The sequence below is a fragment of the Thamnophis elegans genome, chromosome 16 (assembly GCF_009769535.1).
Source record: "Thamnophis elegans isolate rThaEle1 chromosome 16, rThaEle1.pri, whole genome shotgun sequence".
In the NCBI taxonomy this organism is placed as follows: domain Eukaryota; kingdom Metazoa; phylum Chordata; class Lepidosauria; order Squamata; family Colubridae; genus Thamnophis; species Thamnophis elegans.
In genome coordinates, this window is record NC_045556.1 from 37,850,719 (window position 1) to 37,877,504 (window position 26,786).

Consider the following 26,786-nt stretch of genomic DNA (forward strand, 5'->3'; position numbering starts at 1 on the left):
AGTTTGTTCCCTTCTTCCAAAATTAGATGCCAGCCACACAAAACATCAACGTTTCTATGGAAAGAATTTGGAAGCAGAAACGCTCCCAGTTGGGCCCGGGGTTCCCCCTCTCTTGGCATTTCCAATTGGAGAGAAGTCCAAGGGGTCTTTTGAGGCTAACTTCTCCGGGACAAAAGACGATTATCCTCAGCGTCTCTGACCACATCCAAGGAGACAAGGAGCATCTGGGCAGAGATGCCCCAACTGGGCAGGACTGAAGCGGCCTGGCTCCAAGGCTTCCAGGAAGGCTGCTCAGATGCCTTCAAGAGGCCCACCCACAAGGAGGTGACCAACCTGGGTGGATTTTCTCCAGGATTTGGTCAAGGAAGACGCTCAAGGGCATTTATTCTTCATAACCGTTCCTTGTCTGAACGCCTGGATGCCTCCTTTTCTCTTCCTCCTGAAGGACCCAAATTCAGGGAAGAAGAGGAGGGTGGGACTCATTCTGACTTTAGCAAAACATCTACGACGATCTGAATGGGCACAAAGCCAGAGCAACATTGGACCTTCGGATAGGAGAGGTCCCGAGATCCGCCCTCAACCTGAACTTAAGAGCGGAGGAAGTCAAGAGAAAAAGGCGATTTGAGTTGGGGGGAGTGGGGTTGTTATATGTGGTGGAAGCCCAGATTCCTACACTAAGCCTGGCTCTGCAGAACTGGCTCCTTCCGGACTTAACATCTGGAATGCCTTATTAAATCACAATCAGGCAGTAAGCCAGGCCCGTGTTTCAGGAGCGGTGGAGGGCTCCCAGGTTGCTGCAGGGGCCACAAACCAGGTGGGAGCCCAGTCGTTCCCCCTGGATTCTGGCTGGCTGGCGATAAACAGAGGAACATGGTTGCAAAACGCCAGAAACTGAGACATTGAAAACAGATCCATTCCTGGGAGTCTTGCAACATACGTTAAGCCATAAGTACACTTGGGTGGAGCAGGACTCTGGACATTCAACAAGTCTCATCTTCCCCCCTCCCCCGGCCCGCCCAGCTGTTCTGGAAGGATAAAGAGATCTGCTCTCTGGAGCCAGAGCAAGCATCCACAGTTGTCTCTGGATGGCTGCCTGGGACAAGTGACCCTCCTCTTGCATTGATGCTCCCTGTGGGGGGAAGCCCTGAGGTTGAAAATTTGGGTCTCTCGCCCAAACTGGGCCTCTTTCGTTCTACGCTTCCTCCTCCGAAGGATCCCGCCTTGCATTGAAAAGACAAAAAACAAAATAATAAAAAAAATACACAACCCAGTAATTGTTTTTTCCAGGAATGAGCAGCTGATGGGGAGCCTGCTGGGTCTCGCCAAACTTCTCCCCTCTCCCAAAACTCAGTGCAAAAATACGGACAACTGGATTCATAACTTTAAAAAGCCCCCCGCCCCCAGATTACTCTTTGGCAGAGCAGACCTTTTCATTCCCTGAAAAAACTCATTTTGGAAAGTAAGCAATCCAGTTGATTAAACACAGATCCTTAACTCGGTCCTTCTTGAGGAAAAAGCTCTCTCCTGCAGCCAGAAAGTTTGATTTTATCAGCCTCTCTTGAGCAGATTCAGCCATACCCCGCTATCCCTTTGGGCCTCTAATTTCAGGCTCAAGCCCCTCTGGACCCCTGTGATCTATGCCAGGCACTAATGTCAAAGCAACAGCAAAATAAAGGTTTCGCTTTTTTATTTGGATCTGCGCAATAACGAAACTAACACATGGACGGTATTTTTTTTTTTAAAAAAAAACATCCTGAAAAATGTGATGCAGAAAAAGAGACCGACGCAGTGTTTATTTGTAAACATAAGTAAACATCCGTAGTAACTGGAGGGGAAGTCAGAGTCCCAAATCCTTTGGCAGCTTCCTCTTACAATGAAAAACAGCTGGTTCTAAGCAGCCTGTCAGCTGAATTCGCCTGGCGTGGGTGGGTGGGGGCTTCTCTCCCAGCGTGAAGGAAACCAAGTGGATTCTGAAGGTTTTCTGCTACACAGAGGAAGCGCATTCACATATATAGCCCCTTCTGCGGGCACAGTTTGAAGTAGAGCACCATGGAAATGTCAGCCATAAAAATAAAATAAAAAAATGCCCATATCATTCGGAGGCCCAGGCACAAAAGAGAGCCCGTGTTTATTCTAAGAGGTGGGAATCGGGACCCCGGGAGTCTGACAGGGCTGCTACACATTTTTTTCGAACGTCCAGGAGTGTTGCGGTCAGGAAGGGGTCTTCCGTGGGAGTCTCAGCCCCACTCCTGACCCTGCAAAGTGCCCGTTAAGGATATCCTTGACCAGATAAGGTGCTGCGATGCCTCCTGCTGGCCGTAAAATCCAGAAGGGCCAGCCTGCAAAGAGGGGGGGGGGGCAGGTTCCAGATTCTTCTGCAGCCTCCCCCCCTCCATGGGGGATGTCCCATTTTCCCAGTCTCGGGGGGGGGGGGGGAGATGCCCCAGAAATAGGCAACGGGTGTCCAGAGGCTAAATAAAAGTGGAGTCCAGATGGTCGCTGTCCTTGGTACTTTTGGCCCGAGCACCGAAGAGCTGCTTGATAAGGGCAGACTTCTCCTGCTCCAGCTGGGTGATCCGGTGGCCTTTCTCTGTCACCTCCTGGAGGGGGGGGGGGTTAAAGCGGTGTTAGCAAAGTAGCCAGTGGGGTCCTTCCCCCCCACCAAACAAAGAGATGGGTGCAAGGGGGCTTCTGCTCCCCGCTGACCTTGGTGAGAAGCCTGTTCTGTTCTTTCAGCATGTTGATGGTCTGTTGTGGCCCTAGGGATGGGGTGGGGCCCAGCAGAGTGGCCGGCGGGCTGTGGGAGACGGTGGGGCTTGAGTTCCCAGGCTGAAGAGAAAGGGGGTTTAGCGAAAAGCACATAACAGGTTTCTAGTCCTTATGGGCAGCGCAGGCAGATGCCAGCAAAGTTGATTTATGTGATTTGTATGACAGGGTAACTCCCCCCCCAACCCCAATCCCCCATAGCACCTCACCTTGGAAGAGAGGGAGAGCAGCTGGCAGAGGCACTGGGGGACGAGATGGTTCAGCGGGATCCGGCTCTCCTCTTCCTGCTGGGGAGAAAGGGGAGGGGGTCTGTGGTTGGGTCGCTCCTCCGAGCAGGCCAGGCAGCCCTCCCTTTCTGGGTGGCGATTCCAGGGTCCCCCACCTGCCTCTCGCCCTCACCTGGCAGCCTTTGCTTTGCGCCAGCTGCTTCTGGTGCCCCTGCAGGCGATGGAGCTGCTGGTGGTACCAGCCCCGGGCCTCCTCTACCAGCTCCAGCCCCTGCAGCAGGAAGTCCTTCTCCTTCTCCAGCTCCTTCATCTGCTTCAGCTGTTGGGAGATGCCCAGAGGGCAAGGGCATCAGTGGGCAAGGCAGGTGCCCTCCCTTCCATCTCCACAACACCCCCCCTCCCAACCGCCAGATGAGAGGGCATGACGAGAGGGCATGACGGGCTAGGCGCCTTTCCCCAGTTGGGAAAACTACCGTTCCCATTGCTCCCAGTGCACTATTGGAGAGAGCAAGCTGCAGTCCAGCAGGCCAGCTGGGGGAGCCTCCCTCTGCCTTGCCAGCTCTTCTGCCAGGTGGGGATTGAGGGAGGGGGGGGGCACAGGAGTGGGAATACCATCTCGTAATCCACTCCGTGGGTGATAGTGTGTCTCCGCCTTTCCCCTCGAATGCTCAGCTGCCTCCGTGGCTCCTTGCAGGGACCCTCGGTTCCCACCTGCTCCCTGGGCGGCTTCCGGCTCTCACTGGCCTCTCCTGCTGCAGAAGGGAAGAGGAGTGGCAGAGGGAGTCCCAGTTTAAGGGGAGGGGCTCTTGGTAAACCCACCACTCACAAGGAAGCAGCAATGTTGATCCTTTCTTCCCCCCTTTTTTCCTCCAAATTTAAAACTCCTTTTGCAATCTGCCCTCTGATGGGGGGTTGTTTCTCCCGGGTGCAGCCCCCAGACCCTAGGATGACCCCCCCTCGCTCTTGAACCAGTTTTTCCCCTTCACGTCCCACCAGGGATCCCCCCCCTCCCGTTTCGCAATTAAACCCAAATTTTTCAGAGTTGTGTGATCGGCCATCAACCAGGAGAAGCTTCCCAGCTCTTTCCCGATCCCTCACCGGCTCGCTTGCCCTGCAGCTGCTGCTCCGCCCGCCCGCCGCGGCTGCTCCGCTCCAGGCTCCGAGAGGCGTGGGGGGCCCGTTTCAGCGGCGGCGTCGGGGGGCCGCCGGGGGGGCCGGGCGCTCGGGCCGCGACTTTCCCGCCGGGGCCGTCGTCTGCCTCCGGGCCCAGGAGCGCCAGCCGGAGGCCCAGCACGAAGCGCTCGAAGGTCAGGTAGCCGCTGGCCGGAGCCGCCCGGCGTAGCCCCTCCAGGACCCCCGGCGGCAGCGGCCCCGCTTCCCCGCCCGGCTGCAGCCAGCGGGACTCGATCTCCCGCAGGTGGACGTAGCCCCGCCGCCGCTCGTCCAGGATGTCGTAGAGCGGGCGGAGGCTCTGCAGAAAGGCCCGCGGCGGACCCTCCGCCCTGCGCTCCGGCGCCATCGGGGCTCGGCCGGCGGACAATGGGGCGGCCGGCGGGCAGCGGAGCTCGCGTGACGTCAGCCGCCCTCCGCTCATTGGACGCCCGGCCCGGCCCCTCGACGCCCATTGGCTCCTCCAGCCCCGCCAGCTGGTTTGATTTCGCCGTGCGGCAACGCCGGAGCCTCCCGGGCAGCCGCCGCCTCGGCCGCTTCTCCCCTCCCCACGCGAGCCCCGGAGGGGATGAGGGGTAGGGGGCGCCCTCGGCCGGGCCAGGCCCCCCACGGCCCCCGGGCCAGGGGGCGCCGCTCTTCCCTTCCCCCGGGCTTCCCTTTCGCCTTCGGCCCCGCTGCCCCCGCCCCGCAGCGGGGCTCCGAGGCCGGGAGCTCCGCCTGGCCGGACGGGGCGGGACCGGCGGCTGAGCCCAGCAGCTGAACGGCCGTTTGGGGGAAGCGGCGGAAGGGCGCCTGGGGGATCCTGCCCGCTCCCACCGCGCCCGGCCATGGGGCCGCCGGAGGAGGCGATGCGGGAGCGCTTGGAGCGCGCCGGCCAGCCCCACCTGCTGCGCTTCTGGGCCGAGCTGGGACCGGCGGAGCGGGAGGCGCTACTGGGGCCGCTGGCGCTGCTGGAGCCCGAGGAGCTGGCCGCGCACTGCCGCCTGGCGGCCCAGGCCTACGCCCGCCAGCAACAGCCATGCCCGGAGAAGCTGGACGGCCGCATGGAGCCCCTCCCGCCCGGCAGCGGCGACCCGGAGGCTCTGCAGCGGTGGGAGGAGGAAGGTGGGTTACCTGCCTGGCGAGGGGCCGGAGTGCTGGGGGTGTCCCTCAAGAGGGCTGGGTTGATGCCAGCTGTACCTTCTGTCCTCCAGGCCTCTGGCAGATCTCCCAGGGCAAGGTGGCGGCGCTGCTGCTGGCTGGCGGGCAAGGGACGCGTTTGGGGGTGCCCTACCCCAAGGGCATGTTCGACGTGGGCCTGCCCAGCCACAAGACCCTCTACCAGATCCAGGCCGAGAGGATCCGCAAAGTGGAGCAGCTGGCAGGCCAGAAGTTTGGCTCGCGGTGCCTGGTGCCCTGGTGGGTCCCACAGCCGTGGGCAGCTTAAGCAGTGGCAGGAAGGGATTCGGGGTGGGAGATCTGCTAACGCCAGGTGGGGGGGATCCGGCTTCTCTTGCAGGTACATCATGACCAGCGAGTTCACGCTAGGGCCAACGGAGAAATTCTTCCGGGATCATCATTATTTCAACCTGGACGAGTCAAACGTCATCCTGTTTGAGCAGAGGATGCTGCCGGCCGTTTCCTTTGACGGGAAGGTGATCCTGGAGGAGAAGGGCAAGATCGCCATGGCGCCAGGTGTGCAACTCTTTTCTGGCACGGGGGAGGGAGGGGGCACTTCCGGGACTTTCCCTGCAGTTTCTCTGCACTCGCCTTTGACATCGAAGCCCCTTCTGGAATAAGGGGCCCACGGTAGCCGAAGGTAAGCGGGAACGCCTGCGGTGAGCAGAGGGCTAAAAAGCCATTGCTGCCTCCTGTGTTGCAGATGGCAACGGTGGCTTGTATCGCGCCCTGGTGGACCACAAGATCCTGCAGGACATGCAGCGACGGGGCGTCCAGTTCGTGCACGTCTACTGCGTGGACAACATCCTGGTCAAAATGGCGGACCCCGTCTTCATCGGCTTCTGCGTCTCGAAAGGAGCAGATTGCGGGGCCAAGGTGAAAGGGGCGGGGCGGCCTGGTTTAAGCCCAGCCTCTTTCGGTGCCGCGTCTCCCGAAATGAACGGCCCCTGAACGCCGCCTTTGCAGGTGGTGGAGAAAGCCTACCCGGCCGAGCCTGTCGGGGTGGTGTGTTGCGTGGACGGAGCCGTTCAGGTGGTGGAGTACAGCGAGATCGTTGCGGAAACGGCCGAGGAACGCAGTCCCGATGGCCGCTTGGCCTACTGGGCAGGAAACATCTGCAACCATTTCTTCAGCCTCGACTTCCTCCGGGAAGTAGCCGAGTAAGTCCCTTGACCCCCCATCTCCACCCCCAATCAGCACCGAGGGGGCCCTGGAGCGGGCTGAGCTTTCCAGGAGCAAAATCAAGGGAAGAGAAGAGAGGTTCTTGGTGCTTCATTTGATCCAAGGAGGTCTCCCTGCTTTTAATCTGGACATGGGGGGGCTGTTGGAGGTAATTTAACTGCTCTGCCAAACTGCCAGTCAGCTGAGGGTTATTCAGGAGGAGGGGAAAAAACGACATGTGTCTGAACAAACCGCAGGGAGGCTTCCCGATATTGAAATTGCGAAACGGTTTCCAGGGAATCGCCAAAAATCACATGCTGAGACACGAGAAATTTCTGTTCCCCTTTTCGTTCATCCCGAACAGCCGAATCGGGCATTCCCCCATTCAGCTCTTTTCCCTCCCAGGGTTGAAAAAAACTTTCCAGGCTGCGTGGGAGTAAAATTGGGGGGTGTCTCCCACAGGGGGGAGGGGCTGCTTCTTGGTGTGGGGAGACCCCAGCTGGGCTGAGGATGGTCCTGGCTGGTTTGAGGGGCCGGGCCGCCTGAAGAGAGTCCTGGACTTGGAAAGCTGGGGGAGAGACCTCGTTGGCAGAGCCGGTTCTCTCCTCCCCAGGCAATTCGAGTCACAGCTGACGCCCCATGTGGCCATCAAGAAAGTCGCTTGCGTGGACGAGGAAGGCCGCCGGGTGGCGCCGCTCAAGCCCAACGGGATAAAGCTGGAGAAATTTGTGTTTGACGTCTTCCCATTTGCTAAGTTAGTGGCCGATGCCTCTCTTCCCTTTTCTTTGGGCCTGGAGACTCCGCTGTGGAACAGAGCCGGCTGTGGAGGGGAGGGGGTGGCAGGGAGGGGGCAATGCAGCCTTCCAGGTTTCTGCATTAACATAAAGTCTGCAGAAGCATTGCACACAGACACACACAAACACACCAGAGGTGGGTTGCTACTGGTTCACACCAGTAGTGGAAATAGGGTCCGGGTCGCCAAACCGGTAGGGATAGCAGGCTGGCCCAGCCTCCCCAAACTGGTTCCCTGGTCATCCATGGCATTGGTGGCATGTTTTTTAGGCATTTTATAATGTTCGGCGCATGCACAGAACAATTTCCAGGCAACTGTGCAACGTATGGCGTGCACACACTTGAAGCGAACCGGAATAATGCCGCCAGCAAACCCCCACACACACACACCACTCCGCAGCTGGCTGATCTGGGCCCCCTCCCTATTTCAGAGGTGTCCTGTGCAGATCAGTGGTTGGCATTAAGGTGCAGGGGGAAACCTGCTCTTGGGGGTGGTACATCTGTTCTGCGCTGGGAGTTGAAAGGGGGGCGTCCATGGTGAGCAGCTGAGCCAGAATTTCACCTGGCAAAACAGGTGGGGAGTGATATTCCCCTCTGTGGGTATCTCAAAAGACCTATCACCATATAAAGGAATGAAGGGTGAACCACAGTTATGTGGGCATCGCCTCCAATGTTTCACTAGCTTGGCATTGCCAAATAAAACAACCTAGAATTAAACCATCTGCTGCTGGCCAATATTAAGCACCCAACTCTTTGTTCCTGGATTGGCAGGAACTTTGTCGCTTTTGAAGTCCCGAGGGAAGAGGAGTTCTCCCCCCTGAAGAACGCAGACACAGCTGCCAGGGACACGCCCACCACGGCACGACGGTCCATCCTGTCTCAGCATTACCGCTGGGCCGTCAAGGCGGGGGGAAGATTCGTGGCAGAGGGCGGGCAGCCGATCCCGGAAAAGGAGAGGTGGGTTTGCTTTGCTTGATCAGCCCGGTTGGCCCCGAGGCTTGGCAGGGGCGAAGGGGCAACCTCGGCCCCCTGCTGCGACGCCCTGGGTGCACAGCCGCCGTTGAGTTTTTGGTTTAGTGGGTTGTGTGAATCGGCTACATGTCTTGATTCAATTCAACCTCCTGAAAAGGGTTTATGGAGTAGGGTGGGAATGTTTTAAAGGTAAGTCAGTATTGATTTTTACTATTTAAATTGGGGATGTTGAAACAACTGTCACTATTTACCAGGCACCCATGAAAGGGCTACTTGAATGGTTAACAATCAATATAAAAACACTCCCACGTTCAAAGGCAATTTAGTTGAATTGGATATTTAAATCTAGAATTATTATCCCAGTCCCAGATTTGGTTATTCCAGGGAATAAACTTTCATGCATTTGGACCTTTATTATCCTATAAGAGCCAAGGTGGCGCAGTGGTTGGGGTGCAGTACTGCGGGCCACTTCAGCTGACTGTTATCTGCAGTTCAGTGGTTCTAATCTCACCGGCTCAAGGTTGACTCAGCCTTCCAGCCTTCCGAGGTGGGTGAAATGAGGACCCAGACTGTGAGGGCGATATGCTGACTCTGTAAACCGCTTAGAGAGGGCTGAAAGCTCTATGAAGCGGTATATAAGTCTGCTATTGCTATTGCTATCCTCCAGCGTAAGTTGCGTTCGTGTGTTTGTGGAGAGCCTGAAATGTCTTTGTTTCCCTACCTTTCTCCAGTTTCGCCCAAGACGAGGAACCACCTGCTGTGTGTGAGATCTCGCCTCTAGTCTCTTACTTTGGAGAGGTCAGAAAAATTATTCTCTGTTGAGCTCCAAAAGGGTTGAATATCTGTCGCTAAAGGGTTAGGACTGGTTTTTGCACTGACTCAGGAATAAGGGCAGCAGAATTCTTTGTAAACTTTTACTCAATGGATTTTTTCCCCCTTTGTTCCCCAAAACAAGGAAAGAGCCAGAATTTAGAAGCTTTGCTTTGCACGTAAACAATGCTAATATTAAATTAGGCCTGGTGCACCTAGGAACCCTTCCCTTGTTTTGTAAACATTGTTTTAAGAGCAGGTGATTGGTGCCCTAAAGTGGGAAGCAGCCTGGTTAGGCCTCTACCTGCAAAAAGCCTGAAAAATATATATAACAATTGGTGGAAAATAATAATGAACACAGGAGGTAGAAAAAGATGGATGTGGGGAAAATCCACAGTGTGTATAAAGTAGATAGAAAAGGACTGATTTTAAAAATAAAGAATGGTTTGTGATTGTTGCAGAAAGCAGAGATAATCAAAATTTCTCCATCGTTAACTTTAATTCTGTAATTATTTTTTTAATTCTATTTTATCACACAGTTCATCTCTGCCTTTTGGGGTTTTCTAGCCTTTGAGGTGTCCTAAAACAATCCCCCCACATTCAGTCTGTCAAATTCTTTTTATTTTTTTGCAGGGGCTGGAAAAATATATCCGGGGCAAAAATCTTCCATCTCCGTTTCTTCTTGATGAAAGCAAAGCTGAATTTTTAGCTTTGCCTGAAGCTGGGCAGCTCAATTTTGGGGAAAAGGTCCCTATTTCTTTTAAAAACTAAAGCAATTCTTTTTAGAAAAAAAAGTAACTTTGAAAAAAGAGTGGGGTTTTTTTTTTTTGAAAAGCAAGGCATGTTTTACCTTCCTGGAGGAAGGTCGGGAAAACGACTGGATATCTGTGAATTTTTCTTCATATTAAAATGAATTTTAAGAGCAGCTCTGAGGACGTGTGTTTCTTGTGTTTCTGCATTCTTAAGTGTTGTGGCCTGCCAGCAGCCAGTGGAGCTGGCAGCAGATTCGGACAATGGGGAGGTTGGGGAGGAAGATGGGCCAGTCCTGGAGTCTGGGGAAGGCTCTGATGAGGGCTCTGTGTCGGCGGCAGAGAAAGGGCCAGGGCCATCTGGAAGTTATCACTTGCTTTCGGAGACAGACATCAGTGAGGCAGATGAACAGGGGGAGCCTGTTCCCAGTGTGCGCATGTGCAGAATTGCCAGACGAAGGGAGCAGCTAAAGAACAGGGGTCGATTGGGAGTAAGGCCACAAGTGGGCAATGAATGGCCCCTCCCAGAGGGAATAAAAGAGGAGCGAAAGGGGAGTGGAGTTTGCAGGAGACAAATAGTTTGCTTAATTGGTTTGTGACTCTCCGAGGCTCCTTGCCAAGTTCTGCAGAGATCGGCCTGGCAGCTCTCCAAGCGAGATAAGGTCTGTGACTGTAAATCCTCCCTTGAAAGACTTTGCTAGAGGTGAATGAGCAGAATCCATAGCAAATTAATAAAAGTTGGGGATCAGGAATTTGCTTCAGGTTCTTGGGAAGCCTCCGTCAGAACATTAAGGGGGTTGGCTGGAGATTTGATCAAGGTGGGGAGGGGGGGGCGTTAGTTTTAATGGCACATTATCACTTTTGATGCTGCCAATTTGTCTTCCAAAGATGCTCCTGTCTTCTCTTCATCTTCCTTACAAGCCTTAAGAATCAGCTAGGAAGGGCAGCACAGAATACAAAGCATCAGGCTGGCTACGAGAGGAACAAAACATTGGCTTTGGAGAGGGGATGGGAGGCCTTCAGAGAGCCACGTGGATTCCCTTCCTAGAGTTGAGGGTTGGGTCACGTGGCGTGCCAAATTTCGGTTCTCACGTGCTATTTTGATCCGGCTCACCCGCCGCCTGCTCTTCTCCCAGTGAAAGACTAGAGGGCGCTGTGGCAACTTAACCTCTCCAAGAAAGGAGGGTGTCCGCGACGTGCCTGCGCGGCCGCTCTAGGCTTCCCCCCTCTCGGTGCCGCGGACAGCAACAGGAAGAAACATGGCGGCGGGCGGAGGGGAGCTCCGCGGTTCCTGAAGGAAAACCGTTCGCCGCCATGTACGCCGCCACCTCCTCCTCCTCTTCTCCGCCGCCGCCGCCGCCGCCGCCACTTCTGTCCCCCCCGCGGCGGGACTTCATCTCGGTCACGCTCAGCGGCGGCCAGTTCCAGGCGGGCGGCGGCGGCGGCGGCTACAACAACAGCAAGGCCTGGCGGAGGCGTTCCTGCTGGCGGGTGAGAGGAGCCATAGAGTCGGGACGGGGCAGAGGGGCTCCACGGCGCCCTCTAGGGGAGAGGCAGCGGGCGGGAGCGGCCTTTGCCCCGCGCCCCCTGGCGGCGGGGTAGGAATTGCAGCGCCTGGGCCACTGCGGGACTGGCCCCTTCCCGGAGCGTAACCGCTGCACGATGGGGGGAAGCCCGCAGGTCGAGCCTTCCCTGGCCTGAGTGGGGCTGGGAGGCGCCAGGAGCGGCTGCTGACGTGGGTCTTCGGGGTTTGCTGTCCGAGGGGCGGTGTTGAAAAGGCAGCCAGGCTGAACAGACCAAGAAGCCTCGCTCCTTTAGCAGGGGAGGCCTTGCAGAGTCCCATCAGGTCGTTGGTTTATTTCATATATTTATTTTGGTTTGTCAGGCATGTAGGAGCAAACAAGTATGAATATAACATATAAGCAGTAGAAGAATAAGCAGGTATAGGTGCTTATTCTTCTACTGCTAAGAAAGGAGTACAAATCAATGGGGACAGCAGGACAGGGACGGCACAGACTCTGAGGAATGGGGAGAGGTCCATGGTAGACAGTTTAAGGTTGAAGTCCTTGGAGAGTCAGCCAGTCTTGAGGGGAGCCAGTCCTATGAGCCCATTTTACAGGGGAGAAATGCCGAGGCCTAAAGAGAGGGAATGGAAGAGGCAATCAAGGCTCAGGGTGGGATCTCTCTGCTTTTTGCTGGCAGAGGAAAACGTTTGCAGGGATTGGAGGCAAGGGAAAAAGAGTTAATGCAAAACGACAGCCTTGCATGAGCCAGCCTCATTGGCCCATTGTACAGGGGAGGTGGGCTGAGCCCAAGGAGGGAGGGAGAGAGAGAGAGGAAGGGAGGGAGGGAGAGAGCTAATTGGCATAAAATCTGGGTGGAATCAATATTTATTTGTTTATTTCATTTGGTTTGTCAAGCATGAATGAGAAAACAAGTATAAGTATGAATATAACATATAAGCAGTAGAAGAATAAGCAGGTATAAGTATGTACATAAAAAAGGAGTACAAATCAACAGGGACAGCAGGAGAGGGGCAGAAGGCGTGCTGGTCCACTTATGAGCAGTCCCTTTTCGGACCTCTGAGGAATGGGGTGAGGTCTATGGTGGGCAGTGTCAGTGACCATCAAAGTAAACCCGTTTCCTCCGTGGATTGCAACAGGCGTAAATACGGTTTTGAAGGACTCCTGTTTGTTGCAGATCAAAAGGTGTGTGATTCCTGTGGCGCCTGGTCAAATATTTCTGGTGTTTGGCAGCTTTAGGATCCCCAGAACTTTCTGCTCTTGAGTAGAACCTGGTCTACCCAAATATGGGGCAGAGCACATACGGCTTCCGCTTTCAGCCCCAATCCAGGGGGCTTCGCAGGCAGTCACTTTCATGACAAACTTTTTTTGTGTTAAATTTATATTTTACCAACAAAGAAATAAAGGGAGACTAGTATAGATCTGTGAGACGCAGGGGCTAAGAGGCTGAGCTTGTCGGTCAGAAAGGTCGGCGGTTTAAATCCCTAGTGCTGAGTAACGGAGGGAGCTCCCGTGACTCGTCCCAGCTTCTGCCAACCCAGCAGTTTGAAAGCACCTAAAAATGCAAGTAGAAAAAGAGAAACCACCTTTGGTGGAAAGGAACAGCGTTCCGTGCGCCTTCGGGTGTTGAGTCATGCCGGCCACATGACCACAGAGACGTCTTTGGACAGTGCTGGCTCTTCGGCTTTGAAATGGAGATGAGCGCCGCCCCCTAGAGTCGGGAACGACTAGCACAGATGTGCAAGGGGAACTTTTACCTTTAGTATAGCTCTATTTCAAGCTATTTAGCTCTTTCCAGCTACCCAATGGCAGGTATGGCTAACTGACGAGAGCTAAATAGCTTGAAATAGATCTGTACTAGTCTCCCTTTTATTTCTTTGTCGGTAAAATATAAATTTAACACAGCTTGAGATAGATTGCATCTGGACATGGGGGTTGTGTCCTTCTCTTTAAGACCAAAGGATAGGGCGGGTGGATTAAGAATCCATCAAGTTCAGGATCTCACATGCAATAAAATCCAGTTTGGTGCCTCTGGGTGTGTCAACGGTTACCCAATTACGCACAGTTTTTAAAACTCCGCTGCCTTTGATCTTGAAAGCGTGACTGGAAACGGACAGGCTTTGCCTCCACTTAGATAGTTTTGTTTTTCAGAGAAATGTTCCCTGGCAGCAGGTGCATTTCTCGTTACTGGATCATTTCGAGAAAAGAGAGGACACATTTAGGGGCGTGGCAAGTAACCGCAAGCTGTTGCTCGCCTTCCAAGGAGCTTCTCCTTTGAGACATTGAGCGGAGAAGTGGTTGTGCGTGTCGGGCAGCTGCCATCCCACTGAATACGGGAGAAGCGGAGGGGAGGCAGGCAGCAGCCTTGTTCCAGGCGCCATGAATTGCATTGTACGTAAGGATTTCTTCCTCATTCAAGGCGGGGCGCTGAGAGGAGGAGGAGGAGGAGGAGGGTATTTGCCAAGGGGCAGGAGAGAAGCAGTGGCTGTTTTCCTGAGGCATGTCGTGGGGGAGACGTGGGTTGACCCTGGGCTTGGAGAGGCTCCTTTGTTGCCTGCCATCAATCACCAAGTCAGAAGGGTTTCGTTCTTTTGATTCTGCTGTGAAGCGCCTCCTCTATCCAAACAAATATTTCAGCCGTAATACTTGGCATACAAAGATAACAGGGAGGTGCGAGTAGGCAGCGTACAATGATCTTTGGGAGTGGGGGGGAGGACTCATGCAGAGGGGTTGGGGTCCGTCTGTGTTTGCAGGCTGACGGTTCCTTTTGCAATGTTCGCCCTCAGAAATGGAAGCAGCTGTCCCGCCTCCAGCGCAGCATAATCCTCTTCCTCTTTGCCTTCCTGGTGGTCTGTGGGATCAGGACGTACGCCAATATGGCCGACCCCTGGAAAAGTAAGCGCCTGCCAGATCTTCTGCCGTAGGTTAACTGTTGCGTAATGGAAGTGGGTTCCTTTTGAAACGCCTAAAACCACAATCCTCCACCTGCCTGCGCAGAAGCTCTGCATCTCCCTGGAGCTACCTGGGGCTGATTTCCAAGTAAAGGGTTATTCTGCTTTGTGGCCCTACTGTGACAAAGTAGTTTTTAGAGAAATTAAAATGTGTGTCTCGGCTTTTCAAGCTCCCAAACTTCCAAGCATTGTTTTGGTCGCGGGTTTTTGTTTTCAATTGTGTGGGAACCAGAAGGTTTCGCGGAAGGAAATGATTTAGTGTTCTTTTCTTTCTTGGAGGGCCCCCGTCTCAGTGGTTGGTTTCACTCCATTGCATCAGGTTCATGGCAATTAATGTCTCCGTGCAGGTGAGACCAGCCGATCTTTGGAGGAGCAGAAGGCGGACCTGGAGATCCCTGGATTGAATCCAGCAAATCAGGCCATTCTCCCGATCCCCCAGAAAGCGGATGCCAATCTCAGGGACTTTTCACCTCAAGTAATTCCCCCATTCCTCCTCCCACCCTCCCCCCTATTATCTTATTGTAAGCTAAGGGGAGGGTCAGCAGCTTTTAGGCAGCTCGGCTGCGTTTGTTTTTCAATCTGGCCTTTGAACTTTCTACCTGGAAGGAATTTTTCTAAGCCGACTGATCCCCAGACTAGCCTTTGTCAACTGGATCACTGAATCACCCACCTTAGGCCAGTGGTTCCCAAACTTGGCAACTTTAAGACTTGTGGACTTCAACTCCCAGAATTCTCCAGCCAGCTCTGCTCTCCACAAGTCTTAAAGTTGCCAAGTTTGGGAACCACTGCCTTAGGCCAACGGGGCAGCCTAACACGACTGGAGTGGTTCTCCTTTTTCCCTGCTGCCTTTCAAGTATTTAGACTTCCAGCTGTGATTTCTCCACTCCTGCCCACCCACCGATTCCTTTGCATTCTTTTTTTTCCCCTCCAGAAACCTCCGAAACAGATTCCTGTCCGTCGAGGGCCTCCGAACCTGCAGATCCGGCCACCTTGGCGGGAGACGGAGGCCAGGTCCCAAGAAGCGGAGGGGAAACCTGGCCAGGCACCTCAGGTGCAGGACCCGGAGAAGCCCGTCATTAGGTGAGCTGTTTGCCTCTCTCGGTTTCGCCTAAGACAGTTTTGGGCTCCTGCACGTTTTAGTAATGTAGGGAAGATGGGATGGTTGACTGGCAGGTGAACGGGTCGCAGCTAACAGAGGCCTGGCCTGGGGATGCCAGGAGCCATGCCCACAAGGACTGCCCACTTGTGCCGATTGGCAGGGAAGGCGCTGTAGAATGCTCCCCTATGACCGGGGGGGGGGGTGTCTTTGTGCCACTGGCTGTAGCATAGAGTAGAGAAGGCCCTCGGAGCAGAGAAAGCCATAAAAAGCCTCTTTCTGCAGCTGGAGGGGAGCCGTGATTGAGGCCAACCCGAGCCCCGAGCCGCCTTCCAAGAAAATAAACCACCTGGGGAGGCCTTCCGCCGTGGCATCCGAGGACCAGAAAGAGCCAGGTAGTGGGCAGGGCTCGGCTTAACCCGGGGGGGGGGGGGGGGGGGGCTTTGCTGAGGTGGCAGCCGGTTCCACCACAAAACCGCGCCCGACTAAACCGCGGCGCTGACGTCATCAACAGGGCGACGACAGCGCGGAGACAGAAGCACGCTGTAAACCCTAAACCTAAAATTAACCCCTAAACCTAACCTCCCTAAACCTAACCCTAAACCTAACCCTAAACCTAATCCTAATCCTTAACCTAACCCTTACCTTAAGTTGAATCAGCTTGCTTTCAAAGCGCTATTTAAAGCGCCCTTCTTTCTCCGCGCTCGCTGTTGTCGCCCTGTTGATGACGTCAGCAACGTGGTTTAATCGGGCGCGGTTTAGTCGAGCGTGGTTTTGACGGGTCACGGTGGCAGCCCACCCCCTCTTCCTCCTGTGACGAAGGCCTTTCCCCTCCAGAGCAGCTCCCGACGTCTCTTCCTCCCTCTTCCAGGGGCCCTCAATAAGCGCCAGCTGGCCGTAATCGAAGCCTTCCGCCACGCCTGGAAAGGCTACAAGGAGTTTGCCTGGGGCCACGACGAGCTGAAGCCCATCTCCAAGTCCTTCAATGAATGGTTTGGCTTGGGACTGACGCTCATCGACGCGCTGGACACCATGTGGATCTTGGGCTTAAAGGCAGGTCCGTGCCTCGCCTGCCGGTTGGCTCGGCCTTCCTCCCACGGCCAGGGGAGTCTGGAGGAGGCCTTAGGCACAGCGGGCTCCCTCCTTTCCCCTCTGCCTTCGCCCACCCACAAAAATCCAGCCTTGTAGGTTGAGGCGGCTGCCTCTGAGGGGCGCCTGTTTGGAGGGAGAGCCCAGCGTTCAGCAGGCAAAGGAGAAGCTTCTCAAACTCACAGATAAATCCCCCCCCCAACCCGGAGCCACTGAGCCCGACTCTCTCAGTGTAGGTGGGATCCGGAGGCCGATCCTTGGCCGAGCTTTTCCCTTCCTGGCTGAAGCTCCTGGGGTTCCTTTCCTTATGCAGAGTTCAAAGAAGCCCGAGAGTGGGTCGCCAAGGAACTGGACTTCAAGAAGGACGTAGATGTCAATCTCTTTGAGAGCGCCATTCGTATCCTGGGGGGCCTTCTGAGCACCTACCACTTGTCTGGGGACAGCCTCTTCCTGGAAAAAGCGGTAAGCACCTTGCTGGCCTCTGAAGACCCCCGGGGGGGCCCTCTCCTCCTCAGAAGGATCAGGAAGGCCTCTGAGTCGGTCTTTCCTCTCTCCCAGCACCAAAAAACGGTCGCTGTCTGTCTTTCTTTCTTTCTTTCTTTCTTTCTTTCTTTCTTTCTTTCTTTCTTTCTTTTTCTTTCTCTCCCTCCTACCCTTGTGCAATTTCTCCCTTGTTCAGAAAGACATCGGGAGCAGGCTCATGCCAGCCTTTAACACTCCTTCCAAGATCCCCTTTTCGGATGTCAACATTGGGAAGGGCACAGCCCACCCCCCACGCTGGACCTCTGACAGCACTGTGGCCGAAGTGACCAGCATCCAGCTGGAATTCAGGGAGCTCTCGCGCCTGACCGGTGAAGACAAATTTAAGGTACCAGGGAGTGGTACGGGGGGTGGATTGCCTAGGCTCCTTCCTCTTAATGCCTATGCTGGGAGGTGGGGGGCACGCAGAGGGGAAGAAACCACTTAATCATGAAGGGGGGACATCTTCAGCTTTTGGGGCAGTCAATTACGGTACAGAATTTGGGCTAGTCCATCTCCCTCTTTGCTATTCAGTTGCAGTAGACAGTAAAGAGAAGGAAGGAAGCTCGGAGGAAACGTGTCTCTTGATAGACTAGTAAAGGCTTTCTGCTTTTCTTCTTGGGACGCAGTTCCCTCAGGGCATAGAGAGTGTAACACCCCCCCAGGTTGAGCTTTGATGGAACCGGGTCCATTCCCTCAGAATCCTGGCTGCTACACGTACTCCGGAACCCCCTTGGTGTGCGGCTTCTCCTGGTTCTGGTTGCAGAGGAAGAGGGCACCACAGCTCCCTTGCTGTTTGTCCCTTTGCTTCCTAGAACGCGGTGGACAGGGTGATGAGGCACGTCCACTCCCTCTCCGGCAAGAACGACGGCCTGGTGCCCATGTTTATCAACACCAACAGCGGGCAGTTCACCCACCTCGGAGTCTACACCCTGGGGGCTCGAGCGGACAGCTACTACGAGTATTTGCTCAAGCAGTGGATCCAGGGAGGGAAGAAGGAAAACGAGTAATTCCTTTTCGAATCCCCTTCCTTCCTTCCACGCCTGGCAGGGTTTTCCGTGGAGAATCCTAGGGCTTTCCCTGCAAGCTTAGTAGTGGATGTTGGGTGGATTTGAAGCCAGGGTGGGAATAACTAGTTCATTCTCACAGCCAGGAAAGCTTCCCTGCAGCTGGGCTTCTCGGGGAACCAGGCACATGAGCACATACTCCCGTTCTCAGACACAGCGGCTGGGGTTGCTGCAGTTGACGGGCTGAAGATAACCACAAATGAGCCAAATGCAAAAAAAATTCTGGGAGGCACGAATGATGCAGCACCCCAGGGCGTTGCTAGCAGCATCCCAGCCACTAATGTTGGTGCCTTCTGCCCCCCCCCTCCCCAGGCTCCTGGAAGACTATATGAAGGCTATTGAGGGCGTGAAGACGCACCTGCTCCGGAAATCCTATCCGAAAAGGCTGAGCTTTGTTGGGGAACTCGCTCACGGCCGTTTCAGTGCGAAAATGGTGAGCCTTCTTTTAGGGATGGGGGGGGGGAGCAGAGGGGCTTCCTTTCCCCCACAATTCTGCCCTTACCGAGTGTCTTGCGGTGAGTGGGTGGAATAAGGCAGAGTCTCTTGCTTCCTCTTCCGTGTTTACCAAGAGGGTTGCTGAGCCGTTGGGCATGTTTCCTCTCCCAGTTTCTGAACGGCAGCGGATGGACTGGCTGAATGAGTCAGGTTTCAGGCTCCCAGCCAGCGGTGCGTTTGCAGCCCTTCTGCTGGGCCTTTCAGTCCCGTGGAGAATCGGATCCCCAGCTGGACTGCCAGCACCTGCATTTCTCATAACTGCCTGCGCAGATCCCCCCCCTTCCTTCTTCGCTTCCACTGACACATCAGCTCCTCTCTTTCGAACAAGGCACCCCTTCTCAGAGGTGCCACAGGAAGGCAGCTGGCAATGCAGCCAGCCACACGTGGTGTGCAGGGAGCCCAGGAGCGCCCCCTCCAGAGCTACCGCAGAGGAGAGGCCCTTGGGCAGAGGAAGTCTGGATCCCACAAGCTCTCTCCTCCCTCTGTGTCTCCGGAGCAGGATCACCTGGTCTGCTTCTTGCCTGGAGTCCTGGCCCTCGGCGCTCACAACGGGCTCCCTGCAGATCACCTGACCCTGGCGGCGGAGCTGGCGGAAACCTGCTACCAGATGTACGCGCAAGTGGAGACCGGACTGAGCCCCGAGATCGTCCACTTCAACATGCACCCGCAAAAGGACCGGAAGGACGTGGAGATCAAGGTGAGGAGCCGATCCTGCCCTGTGCGCCAATCAGGGCAACTCAGAGCCTGCCCTGCGGTGGGCTTCCCAGCCACCCCCAGGCCCAAAAATGCCCTTCAGCTTCCCTTCTGCTCCCCTTTCCCCAGACCGCCGATAGGCACAACCTCCTGCGTCCCGAGACGGTGGAGAGCCTCTTCTACCTCTATCGCTTCACCGGCGATAAGAAGTACCAGGATTGGGGCTGGGAGATCTTGCAGAGCTTCAACCAATACACCCGGGTAAGCCTGGTATTAAATATTATGGATGTTTAGCTAAAACAGGATATGAGGATTTAATGTTAATGGAGGATTTTACAAATAAGTAAATGAAATGCCAGCATGTGGTTATGTATTGAATCTTGGTATATTTAAGGATGATGTTTAAATAACTATAGGCAAATAAAAGTGGAGGTATGATGATGTTAATATAGTAAATATTTGAGTTAAGATATTTGAATTAATATGAATTGTATTTGATGACGGTGGAAGAGATGCACAAAACCCTTTTGTAACTGATACACTTTCTACAATATGTAAAGAAGGAGGAGTTGTATATTTGTTTTGAAAATAAATAAATAAATAAAAAATACACCCGGGTAAGCCTGAGCTTAAGGCAGCCCAGGCCGCCTGCTTCAGCAACGGGGGTCCCATCAGAGGGAGCGAGGAGAGGAGGAAAAACCCCACCCACCCAGCCGGGGAGAATTGGCTGGGGTAAAGCGGGCTTTTTCCTAATTCAAGGTTTTTATTTTTTAACACAAATTTTTAACGTATTTTATAAACAAAGTGTTGTCCGGGTCTTTTACATCGTATACATAATCCATTTTATATCAGGTTCTTTTTTTCAATTTCAGTCATATTATTCCCTTTCCATATTTTTATCTTAAACTTATTTTCTTCTTAATATATAAACATTATCACTAATCACCCTAATTTCTAATCTCTTACAATAGTATCATCTCCATTGCTAAGTATGTTTCTCAAATTCGCCATTCCAGTCTTTAATGTTTAATCTTCGTCTCTCAACTTGCATTTTCTTCAAGGTTCAACCAAATTATCCTTTCACATTTCATGTTGGTACACACATCCTCAATTTTTACATACAGAACATTTAACTTAATTAATTATCCACAATCAACAATGTTACGATATTTCCCTTATATCTAAATTGACTACACGCCATTAATAATATTAATACAATTCCCTTTAATCTACGTCCCTTATTTCCCTTCCTCCTCCTCTAACCATTTTCTCTTGGTCTCTCAAAGATTCCATTTCTTGCTAATTTTCTTTTCTCCCATTCTCCTAACTTCTTTTCTTTCTTATTTAAACAAGTAAAGCAGGCTTTGCATCAGCAGCGCCCCAAACGAGCCAGGATGGGGAATCTTCATGGCCTTCAAATTCCACACTTGGATTCTCCCCTCCAGGTCCCGACGGGCGGCTACACCTCCATCGACAATGTCCAGAGCCCCAGCAATCCAGAGCCCAGGGACAAAATGGAGAGTTTCTTCCTGGGCGAAACCCTCAAGTACTTTTTCCTGCTCTTCTCGGACGATGTGAACTTGATCAACCTGGACCACTACGTCTTCAACACGGAGGCCCACCCGCTCCCCATCTGGCCGTCGGCATAAACCGAAGCCGGGCATCTGCCGTTCCCAGGTTCGACCCCGTCCCGATTCCAGGGACCCGAAGGGAGGCGTCTAGCGGCATTCCTGGTGAAGGGGAGAATTCCCGGAGGAATTGTACCTGAGGGAAGGTGGGGAATCACCGCCCCCCTCTCTGAAAAGGGGCACCCACACAAGGACCGGGCAAGCGGGCCCCTGCCGTGCCAGATCCTGCCTGGCCTAAGGGGGAGCGCAGGACTCACTTCGGCCCAGGGAGCGCCTCAAAACTAGCAAGGAGGGGACCCCTATGGAGGCTCCAGCCTTCCTCCATTGCCTCCGTCCCGTTCAGTAGGAAAGGGTGCCCTTGTTCCCAGGTATCCCTCCCAGTGTCCCCAGGGTTTCCCAGGATCATTCCACGGCCGCAGGTAGGGGTGGGGGAAGGACGATGCTGTCCAGAGGAGACCCCTCCCCCTCCAAAACAGTGTTCAGTGCTGGCATCCTGATCCCCGGGGGCCCTTGGTGTCATCAGGGGAAGGAATTTGTGCCCCGTGTGCAAACTGGGGAGAAGATGGATGGGGTGGTAAATATATATCTATATCTAAATATATATATATTTTCTTAACTTATCTGCAGCAATGCAGGGAGAAAAATGTGAACATTTACATTATGAAAAAAAACAAAAACCGGGAGGTTGTCTATGTAGGAATTTATATGTGCATATTATGAATAATGTCTTGGCTCAGGTATCCTTCCGAAAATGCTTCCTGCAAGGGGTCCTCTTCCAGCTTGGAGGCCCCAGGGGACTGTTGACCTTCACTTTGCAAGCATATTGGGGGGACGGGGGCTAGAGGGCAAGGAAGCAGCGGGTCACAGAGTCCTTATCCCCAGAGAGGATTCCTCCCGCTAAGGATTTCTGCCACGCCTCTCGTGCGCGCAAAGTCCCCCCTGGAAAATTGGGCTTAAGAACCAAGCAACCTTCCCTCTCTGGCTTTTAACTACCAGCCACAGCGGAAGCTCATTTGCTCCTGCTTTACACGTTGTTGTGAATTTTGTGTCTGTCTCCGAGTCAGGACAAGTGCAGCCTGCAGGGTGAGAGGCGGTCTCCCTTCGCCAGGCTCTCTGGCCCTTTCATCCCCGTCCTTCCTGTCCCTTCCAGCTTTCATGGCCCTCCCTTCCCCTCTCCTCCTCTTCCCAGTTGCTTAATCTCAGCACTTTAAAGTGGGGGCAGAGGGAAGAGTCCTGGGACAATCTTACCCGGTTTTGGTGGGACTGTTATTTTGTGTATTTGGGGGCCTCCCAATACATGCTTGCTGCTGCACACGGTGCACCAACCGCTTTAAATCCCGGCCCAGCAGAGGACGGGGAGACAAACTGGCATTGCCCCTCTTGGCACAGAGGGGAGCTGCACGAGGTTAACGGCACCGCTGGAGCTGTGGCAGGAGAAAGTGGGTTTCAGAGGGACCAGTGATCCTGCTTCTTCTGTGTGTGCCCCAAACAGAATGCATGTCTCCCAAGACGGGGGGGGGCGTTTGGTGCTACCTAACCGGTGGGACGGTGCAGTGGCCAAGAGGCTGAATCAAGAAAACAGTGGCTCAGATCTTTTGGTGCGCACCTCGCACTCCGCCCCCCCCCCCCCCCCCCCGCGATATCCCAAGGCCGGTGGCTCCCAAGAAGAGGGAGAACCAGATGCTTTGAACGGTTGAAGCACAACAGTATCCTAATGAGAAAAGATTTCTTTCCAATCTTCTTACTGTAACTCTGGACTTCTGGAGAAATTCACTTGCCACGTTCTTATAAACGGTGTCTTGTTTGCTGTCGAGGCCACAAAGTCCCAACTGAATTGGGGAGGGGGGAGCAGTCCTGGCTTTCGAGGGGGTGCTTGCAAGGCACCATCAGTTTCAGTTTCCTGTCTCCCCCCCCTCCCTCCCTTTAAACAGACCCTGGAATTTAAAAGCCATACTGCAAATCCCCACTTTTGGGAGGCCGACACTTTACTTCGAACTGGTGCCTTCTGGTTTCAAGGGGAAGGAAGGAAGGGCTGGGATGGTTCCCGTCTCTGAAGGCAAAGCAGTTCCTCCAGCAAGCAAAGCCTAGAGCTGGGCTGCAGACCCTCCAACCACTTTTCAAGCAAGCCCCCTGGGACGTTGGTTCCCTGGATCCTTCTCAAGAGGCTGAACGGCCCCCCACCCTCGCCCACCCCCCAGTGGAGGATTGCTTCGCTGTTTTGTTTACCGGTGCACAACGCCGGTGGGATGTCCTCCTAATTTTGGAGATTTGTTCAAGAGAAATTTGCCACGTCAGGAAAACCTGGCTCAGTTTTCATCTTTTGTCTTATTCCGCGTGATTCCCCTGCCGTCTTATCACGGCCAGTTCATCTCGTGTCTTAAGAACGGAGGAGGGAGTCCTAAATAATCATGCACACACTTGGGCAATTAGCTGTAAGCGGACCGGGGGCGGCTTTGTGACTGCCAAACTTGGTAGAGAATCTGGGCTCTCGTGGGGAGCACCCTGTGGGCTCCCATCCTTCCCTCTGCATCATTACTTTCAAATTACCTTCTCCCCCCCCCTCCCTTCCTTCCCTCTCCCAAGAAGAGGCAGACTTGTTGAAGCCTCGTCGGTGTGATCTGGTCCAAAGTATTTGTGAAGTGGGATTGATTTCAAAACGTGAAATCACCTTTTTTTTGCAAAGGTGGGGAAAAAAATCTCCGAAATGAAAGCGAATCTCAAGTGATTTTGGCTGGGAAGTTAATCTGCAGAATTCTACTCCACCACTTAATAAAACTTCCAATTTTATTTTGAGAGGCTGCATTCTTCTGTGCCGCTGACCGCTTACGTGTTCCTTTTCCTGCCAGAAGGGGTGAGAAACGACCATCCCTTGATAGCGATCCAGGAAGAACTCCAGAGGGGAACCAAGTTGGCAAAGGAAAGAAACGCTTTTCCTTGGGATGGGGGGGGTCTCCCGGGTTTCTACCAGGGTGGAGGGAGGCCCGGCTAGTGGTCCAAAGGGAAGACTTAGAGGAGTAGCCTTGTTGCCTCCAGGGCCCCTGACTTAGACCCATCGATCTCAATGCATCTAAGCCCTGAATTTGAACTCTTCCCCCGGCCCCCAGATCCTTCCTTCGAAACAGGTGAAGAAAAGAAGTCCTGGAGGGGTTTTATTCCTTATTCTTCAGCACCGTCGCAGGAAAGTGTCACTGCTTAAAGAGGACACTGCGTTTCCCTTCCCGCCCAGCGGTCCGGGTGGGGGGCTTTTGTGAAGACCCCGGCTGGCAACTCAGATGCTACTTGGTGGTCTTGAGGGTGGCCGTCTCCACCCACCCCTGGATGATCCTGGCTTCCTGCAGCCGAGCTTCCCTGGCCGAGGCGGGATCAGCTGGGTTGGAGCTCCTGTTTGGGGGGGGAGGGAAAAATAAGCCCAGTGAAGTGGACCAAGCCTGCTACTTGTCTGAGAGCAAACATCCCTCGTCACAAGTGGCTTTTAAGGTGCGCTTGCTTGCTGTAGCAGGACCCCTCCCTCCCAGGGAACACAGTCGCCCTCCTTCTCTCCCTGGAACATTCAAAATTCCCGAAAGCTTGTTTTTAAAAGCAAAGGGGGAGGAATGAAACATCCAAGGAGACTTTCTGAAACAAGAGACTCCGGTTGACTTTTGAAGAAAAAAAAAGCATCTTTGGGACAACTCCAGGACCTGCAGGGTGGAGGAGCTCCAGGGCCCTCTGAAGAGTGGCTGGTTGAGGCCCAGGGGCTCCATAGCTCAGCCCCTGGGCCTGCATGAAGGCCACCCAAAGCCCACGGGAGCAGCCCCGCCTGCATCAGGAGCCGGGAAGAGCTCCAAGAGGCAGTTATTCCTCACCCCAAGAGAGGATGGGGAGGGGGAGGAGGACGAAAGGCCCCTCTGGGCCTCCACAGAGATGCTGGCAAGCATGGCACAATCCGGGGGGGGGGGGGAGAATCCCCGAGGTCAAACTTACCGGAGATCCAGGTGATGGGCACCCCCTTTGATGGTGATGGCGACCACGGAGGAGCTCAGGTTCTTCCGCACCTGAACGGCAACATCGGAAAGTCAAAAAACTTTTTTGGGGGGGTGGGAGGGAGGTGGAGCAGGAGGCAACGGGACCAGGTAGATCTGGCCGGGAAGGCTGAGCAGGTACTTACGCCGCCCGAAGCCCAGGGGTCCAAGTCTCCGTTGGAAAAGATTATGTTGCTGGCAGCAGCCAGATCTGCAGTGGTTAAAAAGGCACAGCCGGATTCTCCATCGGTTTGAATGATAAAAAGTGCAGAAAAGCTTCTCTGAGCCATTTGGGGGGTGGGGGGGGGGCAAGGCGAGAGAGACCCGAGGGGAGAGGGGCTTTCTCGGGAGGAGAATGCCTGCCTTGAAACCATTCAGTGACTCTGCAAAAGCTCCCAGTGTCTCCCAGCAGGATCCCTGGGCTTTTCCCGCAAGGAGGTCCCAGCCTTGGGACGGAGAACGCCAGACTCCCACGGCAGGTCGTGTCCTCACGGGGCCCCAGAAAGAGCCTCCTTCCCACCTGTCCATCTGGGACCCCCTCTTCCTGCCCTTTAAGACTGGCGCCCACGCCCCCCTCCCGCAGATCACCGAGAGCAAAGGGGGCCCTTCAGGAAACGCCCCCACTACCACCACCATCGCAAGCGGAAATCCCAACAGAGGCTGCTGCTCACCGCTGCCCCAGAAGTTGGTGCGCAGCCACGATGGCCGGGGCCAGACGCCCCACTTGCGGTAGCAGTAGTCCTCCCGGGCGGCCTCCGGGAAGGTCAGCTCCGGGAAAAAGTCGGTCACGTTGTTGCTGTCGAACGTTAAGTTGATCTCGGTGCAGGCCTGGAACAGAGAAGAGTCCGGCTGCTGGGAGGAGTGACTGTGTGTGTGTGTGTGGGGTCTCGTCCTGATCTTGGGGGGAGGGGAGTGGATGGGCCCTGTCTGCACTGTGTCAGCCCAGCCCCCTGCTCATCTGGTTTCAATATGGAAGAAGCTGGCTCCTCCCTGTGAGGAGGGGAGACCCATAGCAAGAAACACACACACACCCTTGCAAAATCGTCTGGGGAACCTTGCTCGGATATCAAGCAAAAAAGTCCACAGCCTTGGAAAATGTTTCCCATTCCATCCCTGGCAATCAAATGCCTTGATATAACAACAGCCCTTAGACTTATATACCGCTTCACAGTGCTTTTACCGCCCTCTCTAAGCGGTTTACAGAGCCGGCCTCTTGCCCCCCAACAATCTGGGTCCTCATTTTACCCACCTGGGAAGGACGGTGTCAGCAATAGCAAGGCAGAAGCTGACAGACGGAAGGCTGAGTCAACCTTGAGCCTGGTGGGATTCGAACTGCCGAACTGCTGAAGTGGACTGCAGGACTGCACTCTAACCACTGTGCCACTGAAGCTCTGAATGGCAGCTGCCCACCCCCACCCCCCCCTACTGGGCGTCCCTGCAGTCTCCTCCCTTCCTGGCCAGCCCAGGTGAGACAGCTTTTCCCCCAACCTACCTGATAATCCCAAGCTTCAGCATTGGGGCCTAAGCCACAGCCGGTTGGATCGGAACATCTATGGTACATCTCGTAGATGTCAAAACAGCTTTCCGTCCCCGTGGAGTTGTAAAATACTCCTGGTAGAGCAAGAAGAAGAGGCTGTGTCCACTTTAGGTACTCCAAAGAGAGAGAGAGAGGAAGAGGTTGGGTGGAGGGAGGCGGTTTCTTAACCCGAAATCTAGGTGGGCCCACCAAGCGCCCATGAAGCCCACCTGAAGCCCAACTTCCAAAGTCTCAGATTAAAATTCTTTGGGCGACACGCAGCTAAAGTAACCAGAAAGCCCCTAGGAGGAAAAGCTGAGGTGATGGAGATCCTTCCATCAACAAGCAGAGACACACAAAAGGCTCGAGGGCTCAGCAAGTGACTCAGGCGAAAGGGGAGAAA

At 54.3% G+C, this 26,786-nt stretch overlaps 4 protein-coding genes across 6 annotated transcripts; 2 read left to right on the forward strand and 2 right to left on the reverse strand.

The window, feature by feature from the left end:
• Positions 1–1,703: 1,703 nt before the first annotated feature.
• Positions 1,704–4,771, reverse strand: SAPCD2 (suppressor APC domain containing 2). Of its 2 annotated transcripts, none has more exons than XM_032233480.1 (6): positions 4,092–4,771; positions 3,606–3,745; positions 3,166–3,312; positions 2,976–3,050; positions 2,707–2,829; positions 1,704–2,600 (listed from the first exon to the last, which is right to left on the reverse strand). In XM_032233480.1, the coding sequence occupies exons 1-6, from the start codon at positions 4,585–4,587 to the stop codon at positions 2,472–2,474; spliced, it is 1,110 nt and encodes a 369-aa protein (XP_032089371.1). In that variant the 5' UTR covers positions 4,588–4,771; the 3' UTR covers positions 1,704–2,471. The 2 variants fall into 2 exon arrangements, with proteins under 2 accessions (XP_032089371.1, XP_032089370.1); XM_032233479.1 differs by having other exon boundaries at positions 2,976–3,053.
• A 124-nt stretch (positions 4,772–4,895) lies between these two features.
• Positions 4,896–9,975, forward strand: UAP1L1 (UDP-N-acetylglucosamine pyrophosphorylase 1 like 1). 2 transcript variants are annotated; one of them, XM_032233477.1, is made up of 9 exons: positions 4,896–5,267; positions 5,357–5,561; positions 5,662–5,837; positions 6,025–6,197; positions 6,288–6,481; positions 7,096–7,236; positions 8,046–8,231; positions 8,978–9,044; positions 9,690–9,975. In XM_032233477.1, exons 1-9 carry the CDS (start codon positions 4,991–4,993, stop codon positions 9,825–9,827), a joined length of 1,557 nt encoding a protein of 518 aa, XP_032089368.1. In that variant the 5' UTR covers positions 4,896–4,990; the 3' UTR covers positions 9,828–9,975. The 2 variants fall into 2 exon arrangements, with proteins under 2 accessions (XP_032089368.1, XP_032089369.1); XM_032233478.1 differs by lacking the exon at positions 7,096–7,236.
• Positions 9,976–11,039: 1,064 nt separating this feature from the next.
• On the forward strand, positions 11,040–23,653 carry MAN1B1 (mannosidase alpha class 1B member 1). Its single transcript, XM_032232585.1, has 13 exons — positions 11,040–11,296; positions 14,115–14,223; positions 14,627–14,754; positions 15,211–15,359; positions 15,661–15,770; positions 16,247–16,432; positions 16,778–16,926; positions 17,144–17,332; positions 17,799–17,989; positions 18,363–18,483; positions 19,045–19,242; positions 19,368–19,499; positions 20,684–23,653. Exons 1-13 carry the CDS (start codon positions 11,120–11,122, stop codon positions 20,885–20,887), a joined length of 2,043 nt encoding a protein of 680 aa, XP_032088476.1. The 5' UTR covers positions 11,040–11,119; the 3' UTR covers positions 20,888–23,653.
• On the reverse strand, positions 23,637–26,571 carry DPP7 (dipeptidyl peptidase 7). The gene is made up of 5 exons (XM_032232586.1): positions 26,360–26,571; positions 25,539–25,695; positions 25,014–25,078; positions 24,830–24,900; positions 23,637–24,247 (listed from the first exon to the last, which is right to left on the reverse strand). Exons 1-5 carry the CDS (start codon positions 26,426–26,428, stop codon positions 24,142–24,144), a joined length of 468 nt encoding a protein of 155 aa, XP_032088477.1. The 5' UTR covers positions 26,429–26,571; the 3' UTR covers positions 23,637–24,141.
• Positions 26,572–26,786: the final 215 nt, after the last annotated feature.